The 25,791-nt window shown below is 32.7% G+C and overlaps 1 protein-coding gene across 1 annotated transcript; it reads right to left on the bottom strand.

Annotated features, from left to right (window-relative positions):
• Positions 1-24,009, bottom strand: LOC145089163 (two-component response regulator ARR2-like). The gene is made up of 6 exons (XM_079027642.1): positions 23,976-24,009; positions 23,280-23,429; positions 22,725-23,165; positions 22,552-22,628; positions 300-876; positions 1-190 (listed from the first exon to the last, which is right to left on the bottom strand). The coding sequence occupies exons 1-5, from the start codon at positions 24,007-24,009 to the stop codon at positions 343-345; spliced, it is 1,236 nt and encodes a 411-aa protein (XP_078883768.1). The 3' UTR covers positions 1-190; positions 300-342.
• Positions 24,010-25,791: the final 1,782 nt, after the last annotated feature.

The following is a 25,791-nucleotide window of genomic DNA, read 5'->3' as shown; positions in this document are numbered from 1 at the left end:
ATCTAAATCATTGGGATACAACATTGTACTTTGGCACAAATAATAACTTATCCCATCGCTTATGAACAACATTAAATCCTTGCTTTATTCTACTATAAAAATTTGTGTGCATATAGATGTGAATCACAAGCAGATTAAATTAAAGTGCCTTGAGTCAATGTTAGATGCAGTCTTTCCATCCTCCAGTATCCTGCTACATATATACAATATATAACTCCACATCAGACAACATAATACCATTTGAGTAAGTGATAAAATTATGCTTGTAAATTAATATTTTTATAAAGATAAAAACTAACCTTATTGTGCATGACTTGATTCTAGCCAAGAGAATATATAAATTTAGGATATCAAGTCATCATTCGGACCGTTACCATCCATGTCTTTCAGGTAATCAGGAAAATCATCAGATGTTTGTCTTGGGATTGATGAAAGGTTATATGGATCCGAGACTCCTTCACCAACATCATGTGAACCAGATATTGCTTGTAGAAAATAATTATTGGTTGATTTAGTGATTTTACTACCAATGCCTTCATCTTGATTTGAATCAAAGCCATTTCCTAATGGAAATAGGATATCAGGTGTAGGTTGGACAATGTTTTTTTGAATAAATTCGTTCATTATTGGCAAAACTCTGGGGGTTTGTTCATTCTTGTGTTTCTCATCTATCTGCCATCCATTGATTGACAAGTTAATGCCAATAACACTACTATGATCTTCTTTAACGTTTTTATCGGTTTGTATCAAGGGCATACAACCAAACTTTCTACCGCTAACCTCTAGTGGTGAAACATTACTAGACAACGTAGAACTATTTGATGAAGTGGGCGTTCTCCCTCTTTCATTAACTTTCCATTTTTCCTTGCGACATTTCTGGTATGCAAGTGAACAATTTAAAATAAATAAAGCAATAGCAAAAATTAATACTAGATGAAAATATATATATATATATATATATATATATATATATATATATATATATATATATATATATATATATATATATATATATATATATATATATATATATATACAACTGTTGTATCATCTCTGGAAACTATTAATAATTCATTTTTTACACATTGATAAAAGATATACGACACCACTAAGAAGAGAGTAAATGACTGTGGCAGTAACTAAATATTTTAATATACTTGACGTTTGGTTAGGGACATGTTGAACATATACTTATATATTGTTCGTATTATAATTACTAATGACAATAATATGTGCTATTTTTTGGTTTTAATGAACGTTTGGTGTCTAGTTCATGTTGTGACGAAGAAATAAAGTAAATTGGTAAGGAAGTCATAACCAATATACATTAAATTAATTTCGTAGCAAATAATATTTGTATGCTTGGTTACTATCGTAGGTTCGTATTTATTTTCTCTTAAAACCATCTCCTCCAATTAAAGATGTTGAGTACAAATTCCTAGTGTTCCGAAAACAAAATTTTGTCATAATTTAGGCACCAATATTTCTTTTACCTTGAGTGATCTTAACGAATGTGTAGCGATGCAAAATATCATTGTTCTTCTATTATGTATAACAAAGATTTTTGATGTTTAATATTATAACACAGTTAAAGCAACTGAGATAGTTTCGAGGCCACTACCCCCATCCCCCTCCACATTATTTTCTTCACATGCTGATGCCGAAGAGAGAGTACTTATCAGTAGACTGACAAGCCAAAACAGAAGAGGGGCTAACCATGTTTGTTGATACCTCCGATTCACCCTCTGGACAATTAAACAAAATGCAATCTCTCAGGATTGGTTTGGACACAATCAAGCAACAACCTTCCCATAAATGTTTTTTTTCTATGTCTCTTCAAGAACCGAGCACCAATGATTGGATTATGGGCACTGGCGCCACCAACCATGCCAATGCAAATGAAGGTATCCTCGACTCTATTAGTCATAATAAAATTTCTCATTCTATTTTAGTTGGTAACGGATCTCGTATACCTATAACTAAGACCGGTCACTCTTTTTGCCCATTATGTACACTGCATCGTCCCCTTCACCTTCATAATATTCTTATCGCACCCACCGTAATTAAAAAACCTTATTTGTGCTCATAGATTTACATGTCAAAATAAATTTTCTATTGAATTTGGTGAGTTTGGTTTTATTGTCAAGGATTACAGACCAACCTCTAATTCGATGTGATAATGATGGCCCTCTCTACTTGGTTCTACCTTCCACACCTCAATCTCACATTTCCACAAGTCCTTCGACTTGAACCAAGTCTTCGCCATCCCGGAGATAAAATTTTGCAATCTTTAATTTGTAATAATTCCATATCTTGTAATAAGACAAAGTTGAGTGCTATTTGTCAACCATGTCAACCTGGAAAATACGTTAAACTTCCTTTTGGTTTATCATCAACTTATGTTACACGTGTATTTGATATCATTCATTCGAATATACGGACTTCTCCAATTGCTAGTACTGGCGGTTTATGATATTACGTTATGTTTCTCAACCACTACTCTCATTATCTTTGGGTTAACCTACTCAAACAAAAATAAGATGTATTTTCTTAATTTTGATTTTCTTCGATTACATCAAAAACCAATTCAACAAAATCATCAAACATTTATAATGTAAAAATGGGGGTGAATATAATAATAAACAATTTCATGACCATTTTTCTACCCATGACATTCAATTTTGTTTATCTTGCCTCCACACCTCTCAATAAAATGGAAAATCATAACACATATTACGAACAATTAAGAAATCCATTCGATCACTCCTATTTAAAGATCACATGTCACCCACATATTAGGTGAAATTCCTTCACATGGCCACTCATTTATTAAATATCTTCCCTCCACCATAATTCAAAATGACACTCCTCACTTCCGTGTCTTTCAAACTCACTCTGCCTATACCCACGTATTTTGGTCTTTATCCTACCCTCACCTCACCACTCCTCACAAACTCGCACCTCGATCTTCCCTATGTGTTTTCTTGGGTTATCCATCAAATCATAAAGATTATTATGGCTTAGACTTGTCATCTCGAAAAATAATTATGCCTCATCATGTCATATTCGATGAGACCACATCCCATTAAAATCTGTTACACCAAGCGAACAACCTTCATATATTTTTCTTGATGATTCGTTTTACCACTCCCTCTCTTTCACAACATCATTAATCCTTCAACCTCTTCATCTCACTCCTTGGCCTCCCCTCTACCTGAGGATTCTCTGACCTCTGATCACCCCTCCTCTTCATCTCACTTATCCATATCGGCCCTTACCTCTCATATAGCTCCATCTGTAACACTCAACCCTCAACCAACTCAACCTTCATACCACCTCTGTTCGCTAACTGGCTAAGAGCTATGAATGATGAATTTAATACTCTTATGACTAATGTAACATCGAAGCTTGTTCCAAGACCTCAATGGTTCAACATTGTTAGGTCCATGTGCCTCTTTCATCACAAATTTCATGTAAATGGTATTCTCTCTCGTTATAACTCAAGACTTGTAGCAAATGGGAGGAGTCAATAACATGAGGTGAGTTGTAACGAGATTTTTACTTCGATTGTTAAACTTGAAACCATTTGTATTGTTCTCATCATAGTGGTTTCATGTTATTGGCCCATACATCAGCTTGACGTGAAAAATGTTTTCCTTCATGTCCATCTCTAATAGACAGTATACATGCATCATCCACCTGGTTTTCGGGATTCTCAATTTACCGACCATGTTTGTTGATTGCAAAGATCTCTATATGGCCTTAAACAGGATCCTAGAGGTTGGTACCATTGATTTGCTCAATATCATATCCATATCTTTTTATTTTGTAGGCTGCGATGACCACAACATGTCTTCTTCTCTATATTGATGACATCATTTTAACAACTTCTACCACAAACCTCCTCAGATAGATCATATCTCAGCTCAGCCACAAATTTTTTATGTCCAATCTTGGAGTACTAAATTACTTCCTTGGCATCTCTGTTGTCCGGTCTGCAAACGATCTCTTTCTTTCTCAACAAAAGTATGCCATCGACATCTTGAATCAAGAAAAAATGATGAACTACAATCGATGTTGCATGCTTGCCGAACAAGTTCGCAAAGTAGATGCATCGGGACCTTCTATTGCTAACCCTACTATATAGCGAAGTCTAGTTGGTGCTCTCTAGTAAATAAAAAATTATTTTATTGTTTAAATAAGTAACAAATTAATGTTTAATTAATTAGTTGATCAAAAAGGAAACTACTGAAGGTAATAGCCTTTTTACATTCATCGGGGACTAAATACGCAACAAACACACTATAAGAACCGTCTAAGTTAAAAATTAGGGATCAAGCATGCAAGTTACCCAAAACTAGAGGGGCCATTCATGTAATTTTCTATATATAGTTCTAGTGTTGATGTGTCTTCTCACTTGAAATTGTATTAAATAAGAATCTAAATATGAGGAGGGAGAAGCATTAATGTTAGCACTGAGAGGAGCTACAAAGGCATGAGGTAGTAGTGGTGGTGGTTTTATGGTTATTGGATGCTTTCATTGTCACACAAACACATTCGAACTTCATTTATTTGGTGATATTGATGGAGATATCAAGAATATAGTATGAAATTCCAAAACATGGGTGTCATCCACGAAGGCCATCAATGTGAGTAAGTTTGTGAGTTTATATGTGTATGTATATGTATGTATGTTTGTATATCTAAGTAGCTTAATACATATTGGCATCCATAATTTTACTAGAATTATGTGTTTAATAAGGCTATGACCTCTAGGTATAGCTTGAGTAAAACTTAGTAGTTTGAGTAGAACTTAGTGGAGCAAGGTTGTTAGGAAAGCTTGGTTAAAGTCCTTCTAGATCAAGCGCAAGCTTAAATGGAGTTCGAGAAATGAAAAAAAAAAAACCATAAGTGGAACCATTTGTTTTTACTTAGTGACTTGAGTGGAGTCCATATATTAGGAAAAAGTTAGAACGAAATTATCTATAGTTGCATATGACGCCTCATGAGCATTACATTGAATTTCATTACATCATATGTATTGTTTATAATTTCATAGTACCTTTACATTGTTTCATACTTATATGATGTATTTAATTTTCTTGGTGTATTGTTGGACGAGTTGATACCTAGTTACTCAATACTCACTAAGCATAAATCTTAGCCATTGCGGATGATATTTATTAGAGTAAATTACTGAAATCGTCGGTTAAAATTGCATGTTTGGTCCCTAACTTTTTTTTTTGCACTCTGGATCGTCTCTGTGGTTTGATTTTATTGTGTTTTTCGTCCCTATGGTTTGGTCGAGATTACACATGTGGTCCTTAACTTTATGTATGTAAGGGACGAAAAAACAACAAAATCAAACCACAGGGACGATCCGAGTGCAAAAAAAAAGTTAGGGACCAAATGTGTAATTTTGACCAAACCATAGGGACCATTTTAGTAATTTACTCTATTTATTATAGTTACACATTTAAATATTAGTTGAGTTGAATATTACAAGTTTGTTCTTGAGAGATAATACAATATGATAAATCGTATGAACTATATTATGTGATATGTCGTGTTATCTTGAAGGTACTAGGATAGATGGTTGGTGGCAACAATTAGTATTCCATTTGTAAAGTACATCTAAGAGTTTATACGTTAGATAGATATTTACCATAGTCGTGGTTGGGATTTAGTTTGAAATATTGGCATGTAAAAGTTTGGATAAGTTGAAATTTCAGATAGGTCATGACGAAATTAATTTTGATAGAAATGTTAAATATAATACCATGGAAACCAGTAGTCCTTAGCAAATTATGTTTCAATATGTGAGTTAGCATAAATTGTTGTAAACTAGATAGTCAACTCTAGTCAATTATTGAAAGTCAAAAGGGGAAGATGATTTATTAGTAATAACTTATGTGATAGGAATCTAACAATATGAATCAGAGCTTTTAGGATTTGAGATATATAACTGTTTATAAGAATTGAATATGTTATGACGAAAATTATGTATAAAATGGAAATTGTAAATGTGAATTGGTAATAGTATAAAATGTGATTTATGTATCATATTTTTTTAGAATAATGCATCCAATGTATTAGAATCAAGCATAAATATTAATGATGAAGGGTAATGTATGAAAGTATTTAAGAAATTTTAAATAAAGAAATAACAATAATTAAAGCTCATTCATGATATCATTAGGGGATTGATATAATTAGAAATGGGAAGAAAAGTGTAAGGTGGTGTGGTCTTATCTTGTAAATGTATGATTCTAGTGGCATAATATTCTTTCACGAGTGGGTACATTATAACGCCTACGTTTTCATATACATGTGGTTGCAATTTAAGGACTGTTTCATATTTCTTTCACTAGGCTTTGATAGAAAACTTAAGGAGAGCTTCTCAAAGGATGTTTTAAGGAAGAAAGAGTTCGAACACTCAATTAAAATGGATTAAAGTTATTGATTGAAAGATAACATCAAAAATGGTAATTCTTTAATGTTCTTTATAATTATGAAAATTTTGTTATAGGTTATGTGGTTTGGAGTTCGAGTTTTTTTAACCCTTGATGGAAAAAACCTAATTTGATGATTAACAATGAATAACTTGGTAATATGTGTCTAAATTAACTTTAAAATGATACTATTTAATATTGTATTCATTATATCTCAAATGTAGGAGAAATTAAAAAGGTTAGGGTTTATGGAGGTGGTGTTTTGGGGGAACACATAGGAAGTATATATAACTTTAAATTGATAAAGGTTAGCTTATAATGGAACATACATGATGAATTAATGTAACCTTGGAGATGATAACAATTAGTTTAAAAGGGTATGGACGTAATGACTAGATGAGATATAACCCATGTTTATAGTAAATCAAGTAAAAGGGACCCGCCCCTTATATGTAGATTGTGATTAAGAGCTGTGTTTATAAATTTATTGAATTATAGTTTAATATGAATGATTCCTTGGGTAAGGAACAAACATAATTTTTAAATGCATTTAACAATGATTTCTTCATATAATCAAGGTGAGTAACATTTATGTGTATGATCTCATATATAATATACATTATTACACATGTGTAATGTGAAAGAAAGGTCATATACATAAATGTAGTTTAATAATGAAAATATTTTAGAAGAGAAAAATGAAAGATAACTAGCAATAAAAATAGGTAGCACTTATATGTGTGTATTTTATGAAGTGTATATGAGATATTAATACTTATAACATTACATTTATAGATGTTACATATAAAATATGGGTGCAGAACTATCAATGTATTATAGATATTTAATTTTATAAGTACAAATGTTGATAGTGGTACTCAAAGAGTGGTTGTAAAAAGAGTCTATATAGTGATGAGGGTATTACTTATGTAAAAGTTAAAATAGACTACATAGTAAAATTGATAGTGCTCACATGGACTATTTATATAGTTTAGTTTAAAGGTGTTAATAGAGACTACCTATTGATGAGGGCAGTGTTGATTTAAATTCAATAAATGAGTATCTAATGGTGAAGATTACATGGAATTAATTTGTTACATATAAGAAGTGACTATATAGTGATGCAAATATTTTATTTTAAATGAATTAGAATATTTATTAGACGTAACTATCTAATGTGGATGCTAGTTGACTTGTGTGACATGGGGTGTTTGTAGAAGTGATTATCTAGTGTTGAGGATAGTTCGCTTGGGGATAATTTGTGTGTGAATGTGAAGTTACTATCTAGTGGTGAGGACAATTTAGTTAGCATTAACTTGGTTGTTCATGGAAAGTTACTATCTAGTGATGAACATATTTTACTTCTAGGTAATTAGAAGGTAGATGGTGTAGTGGATGACATATAAATGGGTAATGATATATATGCATGGCGTGTACAAGTTAAAGTTAAATTAGACTTATGGGGTACTTTTATCTATAAGTGGATTATACCTAGGATAATTATATAATGCTTATGGATAAGTAGCAATACATACATACTAGTTTCCTTATTTATGTTGTATAAAATATTTTTTACCGGATATAATTTTTATGTTGAGATGTATATGTATGTGTCTTGATATGCAAGACATGGGAATATGTTACTTACAAGATGTATACGTTACCTTGTTTTGTGACTTATTTTTTATGTTCATGTATTCATGATAAATTAAAATAAAGTAGTATCTATTTAGAGGATTAACTCGACATTAAAGAGCATGTTTAGAAGATAATTTGTGTTAATTATTAGTGTAGGATCCAAATCATGCCACGTTTATTTTCTATGTATTCATAATTTTAGCATGTATTTATATAAACTTGTGTTCTTCCTATTTGGTAGTGGTAGTATGCATTAGTTAACCTTGGTTTTTATAAACATGGAAATTATGGGTGCTTTAGTACAAAAAGTGAGGTGTCACGTCTTTGAACAGTTTAAGGATACCAACACAAATGAATTATTTTGTATGTATCACATTGGAGTGGTCTTGGGTTTCATCATGTGGTTATTGAATCATCTTTTGAGACAGAGAAAGTCGATATCTAGTTTGAGCATGACATCTTTACTTATGGTGGGTGGCTAATACATTGCATCAAAATATTTAATTATGTATTTCTTTCTAATTATGATATGATCTTACTAGGCTCTTTAACCTAATACATGATTGTATGGTAAGAAGTTGGGTTTGAATAATTAACATTTCTCATTGAAAGGTTACCAATAATTTTTTCGAATATACAACTACATAATCCTAAATAACCCTATCTAACTAATAAAGGTTCATATGGCTTAAAATGTTGTGGTATGAATTGTATTATGATTGGGTATTCATAATATTGTTTTGTGTTGTTGTTTATATAGTATTTTTGGGATGTTCCGTTATCCTTTAATTATTGATTTGGTATTTTAGGGTTTAATTTATGGTTATTTCTAAATTTCAGAGGAGTGTTTCATATTTTGTGAAGGGTACTAGATTAGTTTTTTATTTTGTTTTGATACAATATATTTTAGCTAGTGAAATGATCTTTTTGTTGATATATGTTATTTTGGTGATGGTATTTTAAAGAAAATGTGGATATTTGTAAACTGTTTCCATCAAATCCTAGATAAAACGCAACATTAAACGTCTCAAACATGCATTGTCATATGTGACACCCTCGTTGCTTTGCATCTCACTTCTAACATATCATGGAACTAGGAAATATTTCTATACATGAATGAAACGTCAAAGGAAGGCTAAAAGTCATATATGTGAAGTCCTTTTGATTAAGAGAAAAACTAAGTGATATTTATGTCACCTTTCTCTCTACCAACATATAGCGCTTCATGTGTTTTAAACCCAAATGACGACTCTATATTTTATTTTAACAAAAATTGTTTTACCATTTCTCTCTCATATTTGTTATGTTCGGGAATAGACAAACAACTAGTGTAGATGTCAAAAAAAAAAATAACGGACATAAGAATTTCATGTGGTTCACATGATCGGGATAATCGTGTAATGTATATACATGTAAACAATAGAGGTTTCTTGTTGATTTGATAACAATAAATTCTTATGGTGAACAAATACAATATATAGGGAGACATGTGGCATCAATATTATAACCATACTAAGCCCATGAACATCCCATAAATGATCTCTACCAAAAGGTGTTAAATACATCTAGAGTCCTTCTTAAAACATTAAATATTCTAGACTATTCGCTTACAATTACATTTTTCCACGTAAACTTTGTATTTTGTAATTCTAGCATCTCCGACTTGAATCTATATATTATCTCTAAAAAATGTCTTGTGGATTCTTCCTTCTTGAGACCACCTTCTTATCATTTAGGTTTCTAGAGATCATTATTTGGAATACTTCACAAACTAAGTCATAATTTATCCCTACGACCGGATTGCTAAGTCTTAGGGTAGAAGGAGTTGAACGACTTCAACCATAGTCAGGGGGCATCACTGACGGGTACCCCCGAAATTACATATTCGAGCAAATGAGGTACTCCCAGAGGCGAGAATTTACGGGTTACTCTTGTCACTGTGTAACAACCTTGAATTCGGGCTAGACATTTAAATGGATTAGAGTCATGACTATTCGTTTTATTGAATAATTAAAATCCTCGAATAGGATAATCGTAACTAAATAAGAATCTTTTGTACACGATATGGGTTATATAAAAGGTAATTATATTTAATTATTGTGTACATGTTTTACGAACAAATATTATGAGCTTCTAAAATAAAAATATGATGTGAATTAGGTGTTGAGATCTAAAGGAAACCTGTAGTACTCGTCGATATAAATCCGAAGATATAAAGGACGTCGAAAACAGAGCTCATATGCGAAGCTGAAGTGGATCCAACAAAAGGAAGATGTATCGGCCCAATGTGCCCTACACAAAAGCACGACGCACTTTTCTAACATATTTCTCCCTACAAATAGCAAGTCATTTTTCCGTATTTCATTGCCCATTTCCGATTTTCTCTCTCTAGAAACCTTTCCCTCTCTCCAAAAATCTGACATTCTGGGTTCCAAAGTGTTCGCAGTGAGGCGTGCAGCGACAGAAGGCCCGATGAAATGAAGCATTTAGCGTCGAAGTTCTGCCTACACAATTTAGTGATGTTTAGGAAAGATCTTGGTGATGTGTTTCAAGTGGATTTCCAAACATTATATATATTTATATACCAAAAGAATCCTACATCTTATATTATCTTACCTGATCATTCCTTATTTGATAGAACACGATATTTCTTGGGATTAATGAAGAATCTGATAAATTATTAATATAACCTTATAAATATGAATGAATACTAAGACTTAGTAATATTTGTATTTAGGTCGTTTGATGGGAAAAACAGGAGTTAGGCGAGGAGTTAACTTTCCCAGAAATCTTCCACCTTCAATCAAGTGAGTGCATGGTCACTTTCATGAGCATGATTTAATAAAAGTATCTCTTACTTAAAATATTGAATATATTTTGAAAGCTTATTTGTGAATTAAATGCTTATTATCTGGAATATGTTTTAAATGTATATTTGGTAATATTACATACCATACACTATGCGATCCATATATAGTTATATATGTGTTAAGTGTATATACGATATTACTACATGACAATCTTAATTGAAGTATTATCACTTCAAAGATTAATGTGTTAAGTGTATATATACTACATGACAATCTTAATGGAAGTATTATCACTTAAAGGATTAATGTAAACTAAATACCCGATACTTTGTGTTATATATATATATATATATATATATATATATATATATATATATATATATATATATATATAGTGGTAGAGCCAAGAAAAAACCTCAAGGGTAGCATATCATAAAATTTACACTACGCGGAAAAAGATTTCAAAAAACGTACATTATACAAAAAAATTGAGGGATTCCTGGTTACCCCAGGCATCCAAGTAGATCTGCTAGTGATACTATGGTATTTCATATACAAGGATTTGCATTGGAAGTTGATTACATGGATTGTAGTCTTGTTTACATTTAAATTAAGACGTATAAAGGATGTTTAGTACCAAGTAAGTTGAATGAGTGTGTAGTTATACCCTTTATTGTGATAGTATTGCATGAACAGGAAGGCTGTTTTGAAAGTGAGTTACATGTACTGAAATATAGTGTTGCTATAAACTAAGGCTTGTCAAGGATACCTACTTTAAAGTAAGTTGAATAAATGGGTATTTTTATATTGGGGGTGTGTGAGATCGTAACGGATAGTATATCTTAGTTCTATGACACTATTACGTGTTAGTGTACTTGTTATGTACCAGAGTACTGTACTAGTATTCTTCCTCTTTCCAAACAGTTAGAAATGGTGTGTTTGTATCTCATCGCCAGTGGGTATGTCCGGTCATCTATTAGAGTAAGATGACAACCATTAACTAATTGTCTTGTGGAACGCTTGCAAGCTCATAGTATGTAGGTGTTAATGAATTATACTTATCCAGGTTAAAAGATTGTATGTTCATTCAGGTACTCTATCACATATGTTTGACTTTATTGACTTACATTTGCTGCCAAAGAATCCCCAAAGCAGTATAGTCAAGTTTCTACTTATAGTGATCTAACGATAGATCTCATAAATCATTATATCACATCAGTCTGTGAGAATCGATGGGATGGGGTATATTGTCCTATAGATATCTATGTCATATGATATATTGCTTGATAAAAGTTGGTTTTGAAGGATTAATAAAAATGATTTATTATCATAAAAATGTTGTGGGGTTGAAAACCATATGTTTCTCACTTGGTTTTCCCAAACCTCACTTACTCAAACTATATGCATCACATGTACCAGGACTAAAGTAGGTAGAACTTGATTAGGATCTTAAGTGATAAAGAGGCAACCAGCAATAGTATTCAAGATCGTTAAGTCTTTACATTGTAACTTATGTTGTGTATTGATTATGACATCCTTAGGGTTTTTTTGTATTTTGAAACAACATCTGTACCCAAGATATTTTAAATAGAGTGGGACAGTTTTTGCAAAAAATTTTAATATACTGGAATTTTCTGTAGATAAAGATAACATGATTTTGAAAACGTAAAGAAAAGTTTTTTCGGTTATGGAAAATAGGGGATGTCACAGTTGGTATCAAAACATTAGTTTAAGCGAACTATAAATAATGATTATTTATAGACTTAAATTGAGAGGCTAAGTGAGAATGATGAGGTGTGTGACTAGTATATTTTAGGTTGTATACCTAAATTGATATATTATAAACAAAAACAATAGAATACTTTAGGTTATAAGCCTTAGTCGTTATTACGTGCTAATAGATTTATTTTATAATATGATTTCGGTTGTGTACTTTACTTGTTATTCTTTAAAAATGTGCAGTAACCTACTTTAGGAAAGATGCCTTATATGCTAATATGTGCTAAATGATATGTATTATAGGTCGCCTTAGGTTGTATAAATATATTGCTAATACCTGAAAAGATTTAAGATGTATTGTATACCTTGATCTAGAAAAGGAAATTTTATGTGTACATGATTCTAAATGTATAATTACTATATTAGAACATACATGTAACTTTTTTGGGGTGATAAGGAGATTTACGATAGTTAACACTTAACATCAGTAACTTCTTAATGATGTAATAAACCTTTGGAGTGTTGTTGTACATTTGAAGTACTTTCACTTTTGGTGAGATAACAGACCATTGTCGTGATCATATACAACCGAGAACCATAAAAGTCCATAAGTTGTAGATATGTTTAGATTGAAACAGTGACTCCTTACGGATTTAGAAGTATTGAAGATGGTGATAAATACTTTAACAATATCAAAATTAAAGTTACAGAAGATGATATGCATAATTTAGAGGAATTCAAGAAATGAAGAAAAGAATAAAGTTGACATAGGTTCTAGTCTCAATAAACCAAGTTATTGCCTGTCAACACTAAGTGATAATTGATTTCTATCATATCCTTGTGTGAATTCCATAGTATGTTAGGCTGGCTTAAACATATAGGACTTGGATGGTGAAAATATTCATTGTGTTGTGAAGAAAATAAATTATTGAGTAACTTACGTGTTTAGTAACTTAGAATACTTAGTTAAAGCGGTGAGACATCTATAGTGTTGCACGATGAGATATAATGATGTCGGGAATGACGATGTTATGAAAGGATGGAATGATCGAACTTGCATATTTCAAAAAGGTGGTACAAATAATGTAGGGAGAGTCTTGTATCCATATTATTCAGGCCATTGAGTAAAGTTAGGTATAGTGTGCCCTACAAAGTGGATGCTACATTGGAATGAATTTATACAAATAAATTGAAATGGAATTCCTAACAACCTAGGAAAAGCACGAGAATATGCTAGAAAAGGCATATACGTAGGTTGGATCATAGAAGGAGAATCTAGGAAATTTAGTATGTGCTTCCCTAAGCATATAATTGCTGTTAGGGCACCTGATAGAGACGCAAAAACCCTAATGGAGTCTAGGAAGATTTATTTTATGTGCTTATTTTGTACACATACATATATGTTAAATTGCTTTGTGATTATTATGTATAGTGACTTAGGAAACTTTGAGAAAATTCTTGGAACGAGTATGTATAGGTGTGAAAGGTAGTATAGACATGTACTACAGGAAGCATAGGATACATACTTGGATCAAGAGGCATCATAAGTTACTAAGACATTGATAGTTGAGTGGAGTGCAAATAGCACTACAAATTCGTTTTTCCTATTTTTGACATTACATGTGGTATGGTAATGTCTAGGAGAGTGGTTCTGGTTTAGGCCCAAGCGAACATGAAGGATTGAGTCTGGGTAGTGTAGATATGCATAAGTGAGTTGATTGAGTCTAAGAACCTTTTTCGATGTAGTAGCCGGCTTTAGTCGTGAGATTTAATAAGGTTGTGATCGAGGTGAATGATAAAAGTATTATAGCCTTCGTTGGGGTTCAGCAACTAGTACCTAGAGCTACTACCTGATGTGATGCAGTTGTATGTCGACCTCCCATGTTCAAAGGAGGAAGGATCATGTTGTTAGCACAAGATGAAAAATGTCTTGCAAGTTAGTTTTTGACTCATGGAGGCAAGTGTCTAGTTCGTTATGTATCTGTTGCATCATGAATAAGAGGTTTTTTAGAATATGACTATTCAGTCAGTTACTGTAGCCAAAGAAAAGACCTTATTTTAGGCAGAGTCTACTATCCAATTTAGGAAGGAACGGGAGTCTCCAATGAAAGTCAAGTTTTTAACTCAAGAGTGGGGATTGAAGGTCCATCAATGGATGAAAGAACATCTACAGGTTTACGAACCACCATCAAAAAATAGGTTCGCACCTAATTATTATAATTCTGGAGGCAAGGGGAGTGGTGGTCATTGTATTTGGTATACAAAAGTGCATGCGGGTGTATTTTGTGCGCTTGCACCCAAGTTAATCAGATATGGTCGGGAGGATCGTTACAAGAGTATTAATTGGAGCACGACAAGTTTAATTGTCTAAAAGAAGAGGAAGAGAGAGTATTAAGTTCAGCAATCGTCGTTGTTTCTAGTAATTTCCATTACATTAGTAATATCCTCTTATACCATTTCATATACATATGCATTGGTGGACAACTTTGCGCTTGTCATGGCCTTGATCGGTATGTGGTCATGTTATGCATGAAGATCGCTCGTTGTGGGCACAAGCAGTAATACTACATTGGGGGACGTCAAAGTCATTGATATGACAATTAGGATTTTCTTCCAAGAAGAAAGGTAGCTACGAATCACATAGGCAGAGCCATCTTGGGCTTTGATCACTTGTGAGTAATAGTTAGTGAGGGTTCAAACCCAAATGGAGGAGAACCAACCATTAAGGAAAAAGTGTGAAGAAAAACTCGACTTCGGTTTCAACAACAAGTTCCAGGAGAGTTGTAGCACAAGAAGTTACGGGAAGGTAATTTTTTCAGTTTTTTTTATGTAGATGATAGAATGAGTGTTTTGATTGACAAGTGCAAAAACGACATCAGATATCGTGAAGGAAACTTGAAACATTTACATGCACCTATGGGTAAATGGGGCGATCTTATCATCAAGGTTCCCAGTATTTTATAAAACCATGATGTGTTATGGGTTATAGTTGACTAGTTGGTAAAAGTGTGCCTTTTTGGGCATCACATATGTAGAAAATTAGTCTATAGAGAATGTTTCCATAGACTCATTATCATGAATAAGTAAAGATTTTTTATTCAATATTATTCTCTGATTATCTTGAAAATACTTATGTTATTGATAATGTGAAAATAGTTGTAGACCGACAAAGTCAAAACCTGAAAGGGACATGAAACAATAGAGTTTGTGAACTTTGTTATATAATCCTTATGAAATAAGAGTGTGGGGGAATTTAGCCTAATAAGGTCACATACTGATAGTGAAATTTTAATCAACAGAGTTGAAGCTTCGATAATGGGGCTAAGTAGATAGGCTGATAAGTTGTCGTAAAAGAACCAAAGATATTATTTTATTATAAGACAAAAGAGTCGATTGATTTATTATTGTGAGGGAACAGTGCATAAACAATAGTTGTGAGTATAAAGAACACAAAAATCTAACTTCGTATGAAAAAAGTTATGATTTTTTGAAGTTTCACGTTCATCACAATATAATCGTGTGTGTGTCATAAAATATGAAACGAAAATAGGTTGCTTCTTAGCAAAAATGATGTAAAGAAGAGTTGATGTCCTTGTAAATACGAATCGTCGATATAATGAACGTCGAACTCTAATGGAAATTTGATGTCCTCGTATGAAGAAGTTATGAATTTTGCAAATTTTTTTACAATGTAATCCTTACAGGCTTTAAAATAAAAACAGAATGTGAATTAGATATTGAGATCTAAAGAAACTTATAGTACTTGTCGATATAAATATGGAAATATAAAGAACAACGAAAATGAAGCTTATATGCGAGAGATACAATTTTTTGAAGATTGTGAAGATTTACCTATAAAAGTGACGTGACACCTCTCAACGTGTGACACGTGGCACTGGACAAAGACTCTTCCCCCCCCATCTAACCGAAGTTGACACGGATTTAGCAGAAGAATGAAGTGTAGTCGCAACGTACCCTACACAAAAGCGGGACGTGCTTTTCAAGTAGATTGCTCTTTATAAATAGCAAGCCATTTCTCCATATTTTTTTGCCCATTTTCATGTATCTCTCTCTAGAAACCTTTTACTTTCTCTATAAATCTTACATTCTGAATTCCGGAGTATTCACAACGAGGAGCTACAATGAAAGAAGGCCCGACAAAATGAAGCATTCAATGTCGATAGATCCTACCTCCAGTATGATCTTACCTGGTCATTCCTTATTTGATAGAACTCAATATTTCTTTGAATTAATGAAAAATATGAGAAATAGTTAATATAAACTTATAGATACGAACAAATATTGATACTTAATAATATTCATATTTAGGTCGTTTAAAGGGAAGAGAAGAAGTTAGACGAGGAGTTAAGTTTCCCGAAAATCTTCCACCTTCAATCAGGTAAGTGCATGGTCACTTTCATGAGCATGATTTAATACAAGTATCTTTTACTTAAAATATTGAATATATGCTGAAATATTATATGCGAATTAAATGCTTATTATCTGGAATATGTGTTAAATGTATATTTGGTAATATTACATAACATACTGTAACACCCGAAACCTAGAAAATCAATGAAGGAAAGAAAACCCTAAATCATGAAGGCAACTTGTCGAGTGCAGGGAGGAACTCGACGAGTCGGAGCGGTTTCTGGGACGTGGGTTAAGTGACCTACTCAGCGAGTTGGCCAGGGTTTGGGAAACCCTAAATTCGGGCCTTGTACCCTATTTAAGGAACATTATAACCCTCCCTTAGCCTCCTTAATGCTCTCCCCAGTCCAGAATGAAACCCTAGTGCCTTCCATGAGCTTGTGAGCCATTTATGAGCATTCTTGAGTGCTTCGGCGCTTGAAGAAGAAGGTGAATCCTTGGAGATACAAGAAGAGACTAGTAGATCAAGAAACCTCTTGCATTTTTCTCCATTTTCTGGTAAGAAAGCTTCAACCTTGATCATTATGCACTTAGATCCCTTCTTTGTCACTTTTTGGGGGTTTAGGGTCCAAGAACCCTAAAATGGGAGGAATGTGCGTCCCAAAGGCTTATATTTTCTGATTTAGAACCATTAAGGATTGTATGTCATAAAGGTGAAAGCTTTATGCCATAGGAATCCCCATGCAAGCATTAGAGTGTTCTTTTTGCCTTTTTAGCTCAAAGGCCATATATAGAAGGAAAAAGGCGAGAGCTTTGCATGGTGGTGGGACGTTTGAGTCCATATCTGTTTATGGATGCTTTGGTTAGGTGTATGGTGACTTGTGGACCAAGATCTATGTCCTTAAGATTTAGGGTTTGAGTGGAAAACCATTAAGTGAGGGTATTAATAGGTAAAGTTGGAAACTTCACCCTTATAAGGCCATTTCCAGAAGGTATGCAAAGTTTGAAGCTTGGATCTGGAGTGTAGGGAACTAATCGATTAAGATAGCCCAACAGACTGAGGGAATCGGCGAGTCCAGGGAGGGACTCAACGAGTTAGGGTGGATTGTTCCGTTTCTTTAAGGTAGAACTCGACGAGTCGGAGGATGACTCGACGATTTGACTCGGTTTATCACGAGTTTGAGTAGCTAAGTAACTCGGCGAGTCTGGGGTTGACTCGACGAGTTGGTTCACGATTTCAGGGTTCTGATTCATAGAACTCGACGAGTTGATGGAGCAACTTGGTGAGTTGAGTCAACTTAGAGTGTTGACTTTGACCGTTAACCATTGACTTTGACTTTGGCCAAGGTTGACCTAGTTAGACTTATGAGTATATTTTGATTTGATATTAGTAGCTCGAGGAGCCAAAGGATCCGCAGTTCGGGAATTGCCAAATAGCAGCCAGAGGGATATCAGCAGGACTTCAACAGTGCATGGTGAGTCTCATCACTGTATGCATGGGTGTAAGGCCACAATGTCGGCCCACTATGTTTGTGTATAGTAGGAAGACCTGGGGGTTAGCCCTAGGCACTGTATGTTATATGTTTTGGATCACGATCTGATGTCAGGCGAGGCCTGAGGAATGTTAGTATGCTAGAGGTCTTTGTGATTCTTTCATGTGTCGGTACGATAGGTTCCAGAGCAAGGTTTGATGTCAGGGCAAGCCCGAGGAAGATTTATATGTGCATGTTTGATTATACTTGTTGTCTTTGTGATACTTGTATGTGCCTGGTAGGGAGGTGAGTGTGGGCGAGGTCTCGTATCTCATCAGTAGTTGATTATGGATGGGGTTCCTCATCTTAATATTAGCAGAGTAAGGGCGAGGCCCGTAATAGGAGAGAAGTGAGTGTGGGCGGGGGGTCGTATCTTACTAACAATAGGAGTGTGGACGGGATTCCATAGCTCATCAATAGTAGACCAGGGGCGGGGCCCAAGATAGGCGAGGCCTTGGTATAGGAGTACAGTAATGTATGTTTTCTTTATGTGCTAGTATGTTATATGGTTGTATGTGTATAGCGAGCGAGGCCCAGAGACAGGCGGGGCCTAAGAGAGATAGATTTGTATACCGAGCGGGGCTTGATGCTAGGCGGGACCTGATGCCGGAGTGAGTCCAATGTCGGGCAAGTCTCGATGCAAAGGGCAGGGGCCCAATATGTGGTTATATGTATGGTATGTGGTAGTATGGGGAACTCACTAAGCTTCGTGCTTACAGTTTTCAGTTTTGGTTTCAGGTACTTCCAGTAGCGGAGGGAAGATCTCGGGATGACTACATGACACACACCAAGAAGTTTAGCCTGAGATGTTTTACTATGATAAAATAAGCATGTTGAATTAATACTCTGTTTTGATAAAGCAGCTTATTTTTATGAAGGAAATGTTTTGACAATTGTGGTTTGTTTAATGATTTAAAAATGCAATTTTTGGACCATTTATTTGGGATGTTTCACATACATTGTGCGAGCCGGATAAAGTTATGTATGTGTTAAGTGTATATATGGTATTACTACATGACAATCCTATTGGAAGTAATATCACTTAAAAGATAAATGTATATTAAATACCTAATACTTTGTGTTAAATATATGCACTAAATTGGAAGTTGATTACATGGATTGTAGTTTGTCTAATTTTAAACTAAGACATATAAAGGATGCTTAGTGCCAAGTAAGTTGATTAAGTGTGTAGTTATACCATGTATTGCAATAGTATTTCATGAACAGGTGGACTATATTGAAACTGAGTTTCAGTTATTGAAACTTGGTGTAGTTATGAACTAAGGCTTGTCAATGATACCTAGTTTAAAGTAAGTTGAATAAGTGGGTAGTTTTATACCAGGTGTGTGTGAGATCGGAGCTGAGAGTAGAGCTCTAATCTATGACATTATTATGTGTCAGTATTCGGGTTACGTATCGGTGTAATATACTAGTATTCCTCCTCTTTCTAGACAACCAGAAATGGCGTGTATGTATCAGACAACCGGTGGGTATGTCTGGTCATCTGCTGGAGTAAGATGAAAACCACAAACTAATTGTCTTGTGGAACGTTTTCAGATTCATAGTTTGTAGGTGTTAATGAATTATACTTATCCATAGAACATGATTGTATGTTTATTCGGGTACTATATCCCTCCCCCCATGGTTGCCTTTATTGACTTATGCATATTGCCAAGGAATCCCCGAAGCTGTATAGTCAACTTATTGCTTACAGTGATCCATCATAATTCTCATAAGATCATTGTATTGGATCAATATGTGAGAATCGACATGATGTGGTGGATTGTCTTATCTATATCATTAAATTACTATCAACCTAATTAGTCTTTTGTTTCATTAAAATATTGTGGTATTGAAAACCGTTTGAATTAAAAAAAAAAACAAAAAACAAAAAACAAAAAAAGTAATAAATTACTATCAACCTAATTAGTCTTTTGTTTCACTTTGAATTAATTTTATATTTTTTGAGTTAATTTTGTATGTCTTTTATTAGTTAGTACTTATATTAATTTTGTATGATTTAATTAGTTAGTATTTATATTAAAATTAAAAATTATGTGGTTTGGGAGGGATGTGTTTCCATATACTGTGGGATATGTGGAGAAAGAAAAGTTGATATGGAAAAAAGGTCGGTAGGGGTGTAGGATATATGGAGAAAGAAAAGTTGATATGGAAAAAAGGTCTGTACGGGTGGGGGATGGACTCCAATACCCTTTGTAGCATAAATGAGGTTAAGAAGTAACGATAAACATAACTTAGCAATACTTACATCATCAATCTCCTATTAATTCGTTGTAAACAACTATTAACTACACTATTGACTAGTGCATATCTTCAGTGGTCTCATTAGTCCATGGCTTCTTTTCCAAATCATATTTTGCTTTTAAATTATGGTGTTAGTGTGTCTATATTTATCTTTTTACTTCTTTTTAATTATTTTAGTTGTATATCGGTGTTCCTATGTTTGAATATTAGGTGTGAAACTCATGTATTACATGACTTTATTTAATATATATATATATATATATATATATATATATATATATATATATATATATATGAAAATTTTGAATTTATAAGAAAAATAAAAAAAATTGAATTATTAAAACTAATGAGACTTTAATGTATTGTATACATCACATATATAAACATTTTCTAATAAATACCTTACATATATATTACCATACATATTAAATGTGAAATTTTAATTTAATAAAATAAAAATACAATAAAATGACAAGTGAAAATAAAAAATTCAAAAATTCTAGAAAATGTTATGTGTCTAAATGAAAGAGAAAATGACATTTGGCAAAAAGTTCTTTATTTATTAGCAACTAGGTGTGAAACCCGTGTATTACAGGGATTGATTTAAAAAAATATTAAACATTAAAGTGTAAACAAAAAATATTTTTTAATATACAACTTTAAAATAAGAAAAAAAAAAAGAAACATATTTATTACAACTTAATATCATATATATGATATTTAATACTTTACATATAATTATATGACTTTAATTTTAAAAATTGAAATAAACCAAAAATTGACAAGTAGATAATATTTATTTCAAAATACCATAAAATGACAAGTGTCAAAACTCATGAGAGATTCACATATAGAAAAAAAAAACTTTCATTTATTAAGGAGGATAATGATGATGATTTTCATTCCATATTAATTAAATCATTCAAAGTTAAAAATTGTATTTTGGTTGTTCTGTTATTACAACATGACGTCTATCCAAAGTTATCCCAAGAGAGGTAGGGGTTAGGGATGTCAACGGGGGTAAACGGGACGGGGAGTGCATCTCCCGCCCCCGCCCCCGAAGTTTTCCCGTTCCCCCACCCCTGCCCCCGCCCCCGGAATGTTCAACCTTCCTACCCCCACCCCTGCCCCCGAATCCCCTTTATTACCCCTGCCCCCGCCCCCGATTGACTTTGGGCTACTTTTTTTTTGGGCTATAAGAAGTTGTTATTTATACTAAAAAAAGCTATTTTTTAGGTAATAAATAATTATTTATAGTAGAATTTTATATGTTAAAAATAAAAAAAGTTATGTCATTTAAAAAAATTATACTAACAACTTAAAAACATATTTTTTGATGAATTTTGGAAACTCAAAATCATGTTATTGTTTATTATATTTATATAATTAATATATGAAAATATATGTGTAATTTTTTAACGGGGTCCCCATGGGAATTTCGGGACGGGATTGCCTACCCCCGCCCCCGCCCCCGAAATTAAAACGGGGGTTAACCTTGCCCCCGCCCCCGACTTTTTTAAAAAAAATCCCCCAAACGGGACGGGGCCCCCACGGGAACGGGGTCCCACGGGACTTTTTGACATCCTAGTAGGGGTGTTTGAATCTGTCGCAAGTTAAATAAAAACATAATATAAAAGGAAAGTCTGCAAATGCAATGCATCATCTCACTTAATAATAAGAAGATGGACTCTTGTACTTCTTACAAGAAGACATATAAAAAATATATATATTAAATCGATGCAATATTAAGTGTGAAAAACTAACCTGGAGATGACTAGCAACCTGCATTCTCGTAAGACCAGGGACATCCATAAGATTAAGTATCTCCTTTGGAAAACATCCTGATATGGAAATACCCAAACTTTCTTTTATCTTACACAAATAGAAAAAAAAAATAAATCAATACAAAATAAAAAAGGTGAAAGATGAATTTATACTTCCTTCACCAAGCTCACTGATAGCATCAAGGAATTTCTTGTGAAGCTCTGGGGTCCACTCCAAGCATACCCTTTTCTGCGTGCTATCATCATCATCATCATCATCATCATCTTCTTCTTCTTCTTCTTCTTCTTCTTCGGATGATTGGTAGAGTAGATTATTGTCGATATTAGTTTTGTTGATCACTTGCTTCATTGGGCCACATGTTTCCTTCCTTTTACGACCAGATCTTATATTTTCCTGTATCGGTGTTGCTTGTGTTGTCGCCTTAACAACCATATTCTTTTTTTTACATTTTTCATGCTTATGAATTCTCTCTCTGATAATGTCTTGACGCATATGCCTAACTGCATCGATAGTAAGTGGCCTCTTGAGGACAAGAAAAGCACCATTCTTTAAAGCTTCAAATAGGAATGCATCATCCTCTTGCTCAGACATCACTTGAGTATAACAAATTAGGGATGAATGAATATTAAAGATGAAAAAAGATTACAATGGTAATCAATTATGTTGTAAGAGAATATTAAGGCAACGTAGTGGGATTTAGAACTCACCAATGGGTAGTACGTCCATGTTCTTTGTTAAACTAAGAAATGTATGGACGTCAACATCAGTCATCTCGCTGTCTATCAGAAGGAGATCAAATTTGATCTTCTTTTTGGCGAGCAATTTCAAAGCCGCACCAGAATGATCAACACATGTAACTATATAAGAGAAACACAAAATATTTAATTATAAAAGAATAGAGTAGTAATAACAAGAAATGTGGGAATGCAAAATATTTTATACAATTTAAAACATGATTCATCAATTCTGTTGAAGGGCTTTTGTTAAGGTTCCTTTGTTTGATATTTTATTCAATTCACAAATCAAACAATCGAGATTTGAATTGAAAATAATCAAATCCAAAACGAATACAAGTCTCTCTCTCTCTCTCTCTCTCTCTCTCTCTCTCTCTCTCTCTCTCTCTCTCTCTCTCTCTCTCTCTCTCTCTCTCTCTCTCTCTCTCTCTCTCTCTCTCTCTCTCTCTCTCTCTCTCTCTCTCTATATATATATATATATATATATATATATATATATATATGAGTAATGACCTATGGAGGGTTTTGATAACACCAGAGACCTTCCCTTCTACCCGGCCTCATGTATGGACTCTTAAACATTTTAAAAATACAAAAAAGTCATTCTACCATTTCTTCCACTACCACCACCACCCACCTACCACCATTAGCCCCACCACAATCAATTACCATCAACTACACCAGCATCACCAAACACCACCATCTCCAACCACCATTATCATCACTAGTCACCACCACCGCAACACCACAATTGTTGTCACCACTTTCACAAAGACCATACCACTCATAACTCTTAAACACAAATACATATTTCAAAACATACCAATTGCTGCTAGCATGACTTCATCACCTTTATGATGGTATTCGATAAATGATGTTACATGATAAACCTGATGAGATTTTTTTGCTATTTGGTCACAATAATCGGGTTTGATCAACGCAGGTCAAAGACAGGCCTAATCGGAGCTAATCGATCCTAATCGGTCAAACTTGGTCAAAGAACATTCAAAACATTTTAAGTCCGTGCGTTTATTATTGAGATATTTAATCTTATAGTAGACTTGTTGGATGATGATGTTGTGTGTTTGTTAAACTTATTAAGTTATTATTAAACTTTTATGTTTGTTTACTTGGGATTAAAGTTAGATTTATAAAATTTTAACTAATTTTCTTAATAATTAATGGTTCCGAATTAATCAGCCGATGAATCCACGCCTAACCGATTAATTGATAATCCTCTGTCCACCGACTAGCTAACGATTAGCAGTTTTTGAAACTATGATATATATATATATATATATATATATATATATATATATATATATATATATATATATATATATATATATATATATATATATAATGTCTATTATTTGTATGGAAATAGATTTATTTAATACAAAAACTAATTGTTTAATATTATTTGTCTTTATTATGTCATTTTTTATAAATTTTTAAAACTACCTTACTAGAATTACTAAATAAATAAAAAATATATAAAATTAATCTACTTTAATAAATAAAGATCTTTTTGTCACATGTCATAATTTTATTTAATTTGCTCCATGTAATTTTGTGGTTATTTTAAATTATTATTTTTTCTACATGTAATTTTATGGTTTTTTTTATTTTATTGAATTTCATATAATATTTAAAACTAATAAGTGCAATATATATATATATATATATATATATATATATATATATATATATATATATATATATATATATATATCATTAAATTAATGAATATATATTTCATTAAAGAACTTACCTTGTAGTTTCAAAATTCTTAAATTAAAACCTCATTATTTGTTTTGTTTATTTATCTAAATTATTTGTTTAAATTTAAAATAGAAAAAAAAACACTTTAATTTAATATTTTTTTTCAAATTTTTTATAAATTCAAACTTTTTCAAATATTTAGACCTTTATATTTATTTTTATTTTTTCAAAACCAAACTCATGAATCACATGGGTTTCACACCTAGTTACTTTAATATCTAAGCACGATATGTAATTTGTAAATGAAAACAAATTAAATTATTGTTATACAGTGAAATCTTTTCAAATATAAATAAATAGAAGATTAAAAATTGTAAATTATGAATGGTTCACAATAAAAGTAATATCTTCTTTTTACGTACTTCATAATAATTTTTTATAACAACAAATATATAGATATCACCACGTACCACTAACCGTTACTCGCAAAAGTAGCAGTCCAAACTAACAAAGCTAAACCAATGTCCCATACTCAGGAGCCATTAAGTCATTAACTACGTTATAATCTCAATATTTCTTATATTTTGACATGAACATTTAAACCGATTTAGTATGGTATAGTCAGATCAGCTTTATTATACAAGGCATTGATTTATTGGACATGAGATACAATAAACAAATAAAAGCAAAATATGACTAGTATCTTAGTAAGAAAATATTTATATCATGAACACACTAACAAAGAATGTAGTGTTAATTA

This window comes from Lactuca serriola, chromosome 2, assembly GCF_051521515.1.
Source record: "Lactuca serriola cultivar US96UC23 chromosome 2, Lser_US96UC23_V15, whole genome shotgun sequence".
Taxonomy (NCBI): Eukaryota; Viridiplantae; Streptophyta; class Magnoliopsida; order Asterales; family Asteraceae; genus Lactuca; species Lactuca serriola.
Note: the sequence above shows the minus strand (reverse complement) of the source record. Positions and strands in the feature narration are given on the sequence as shown.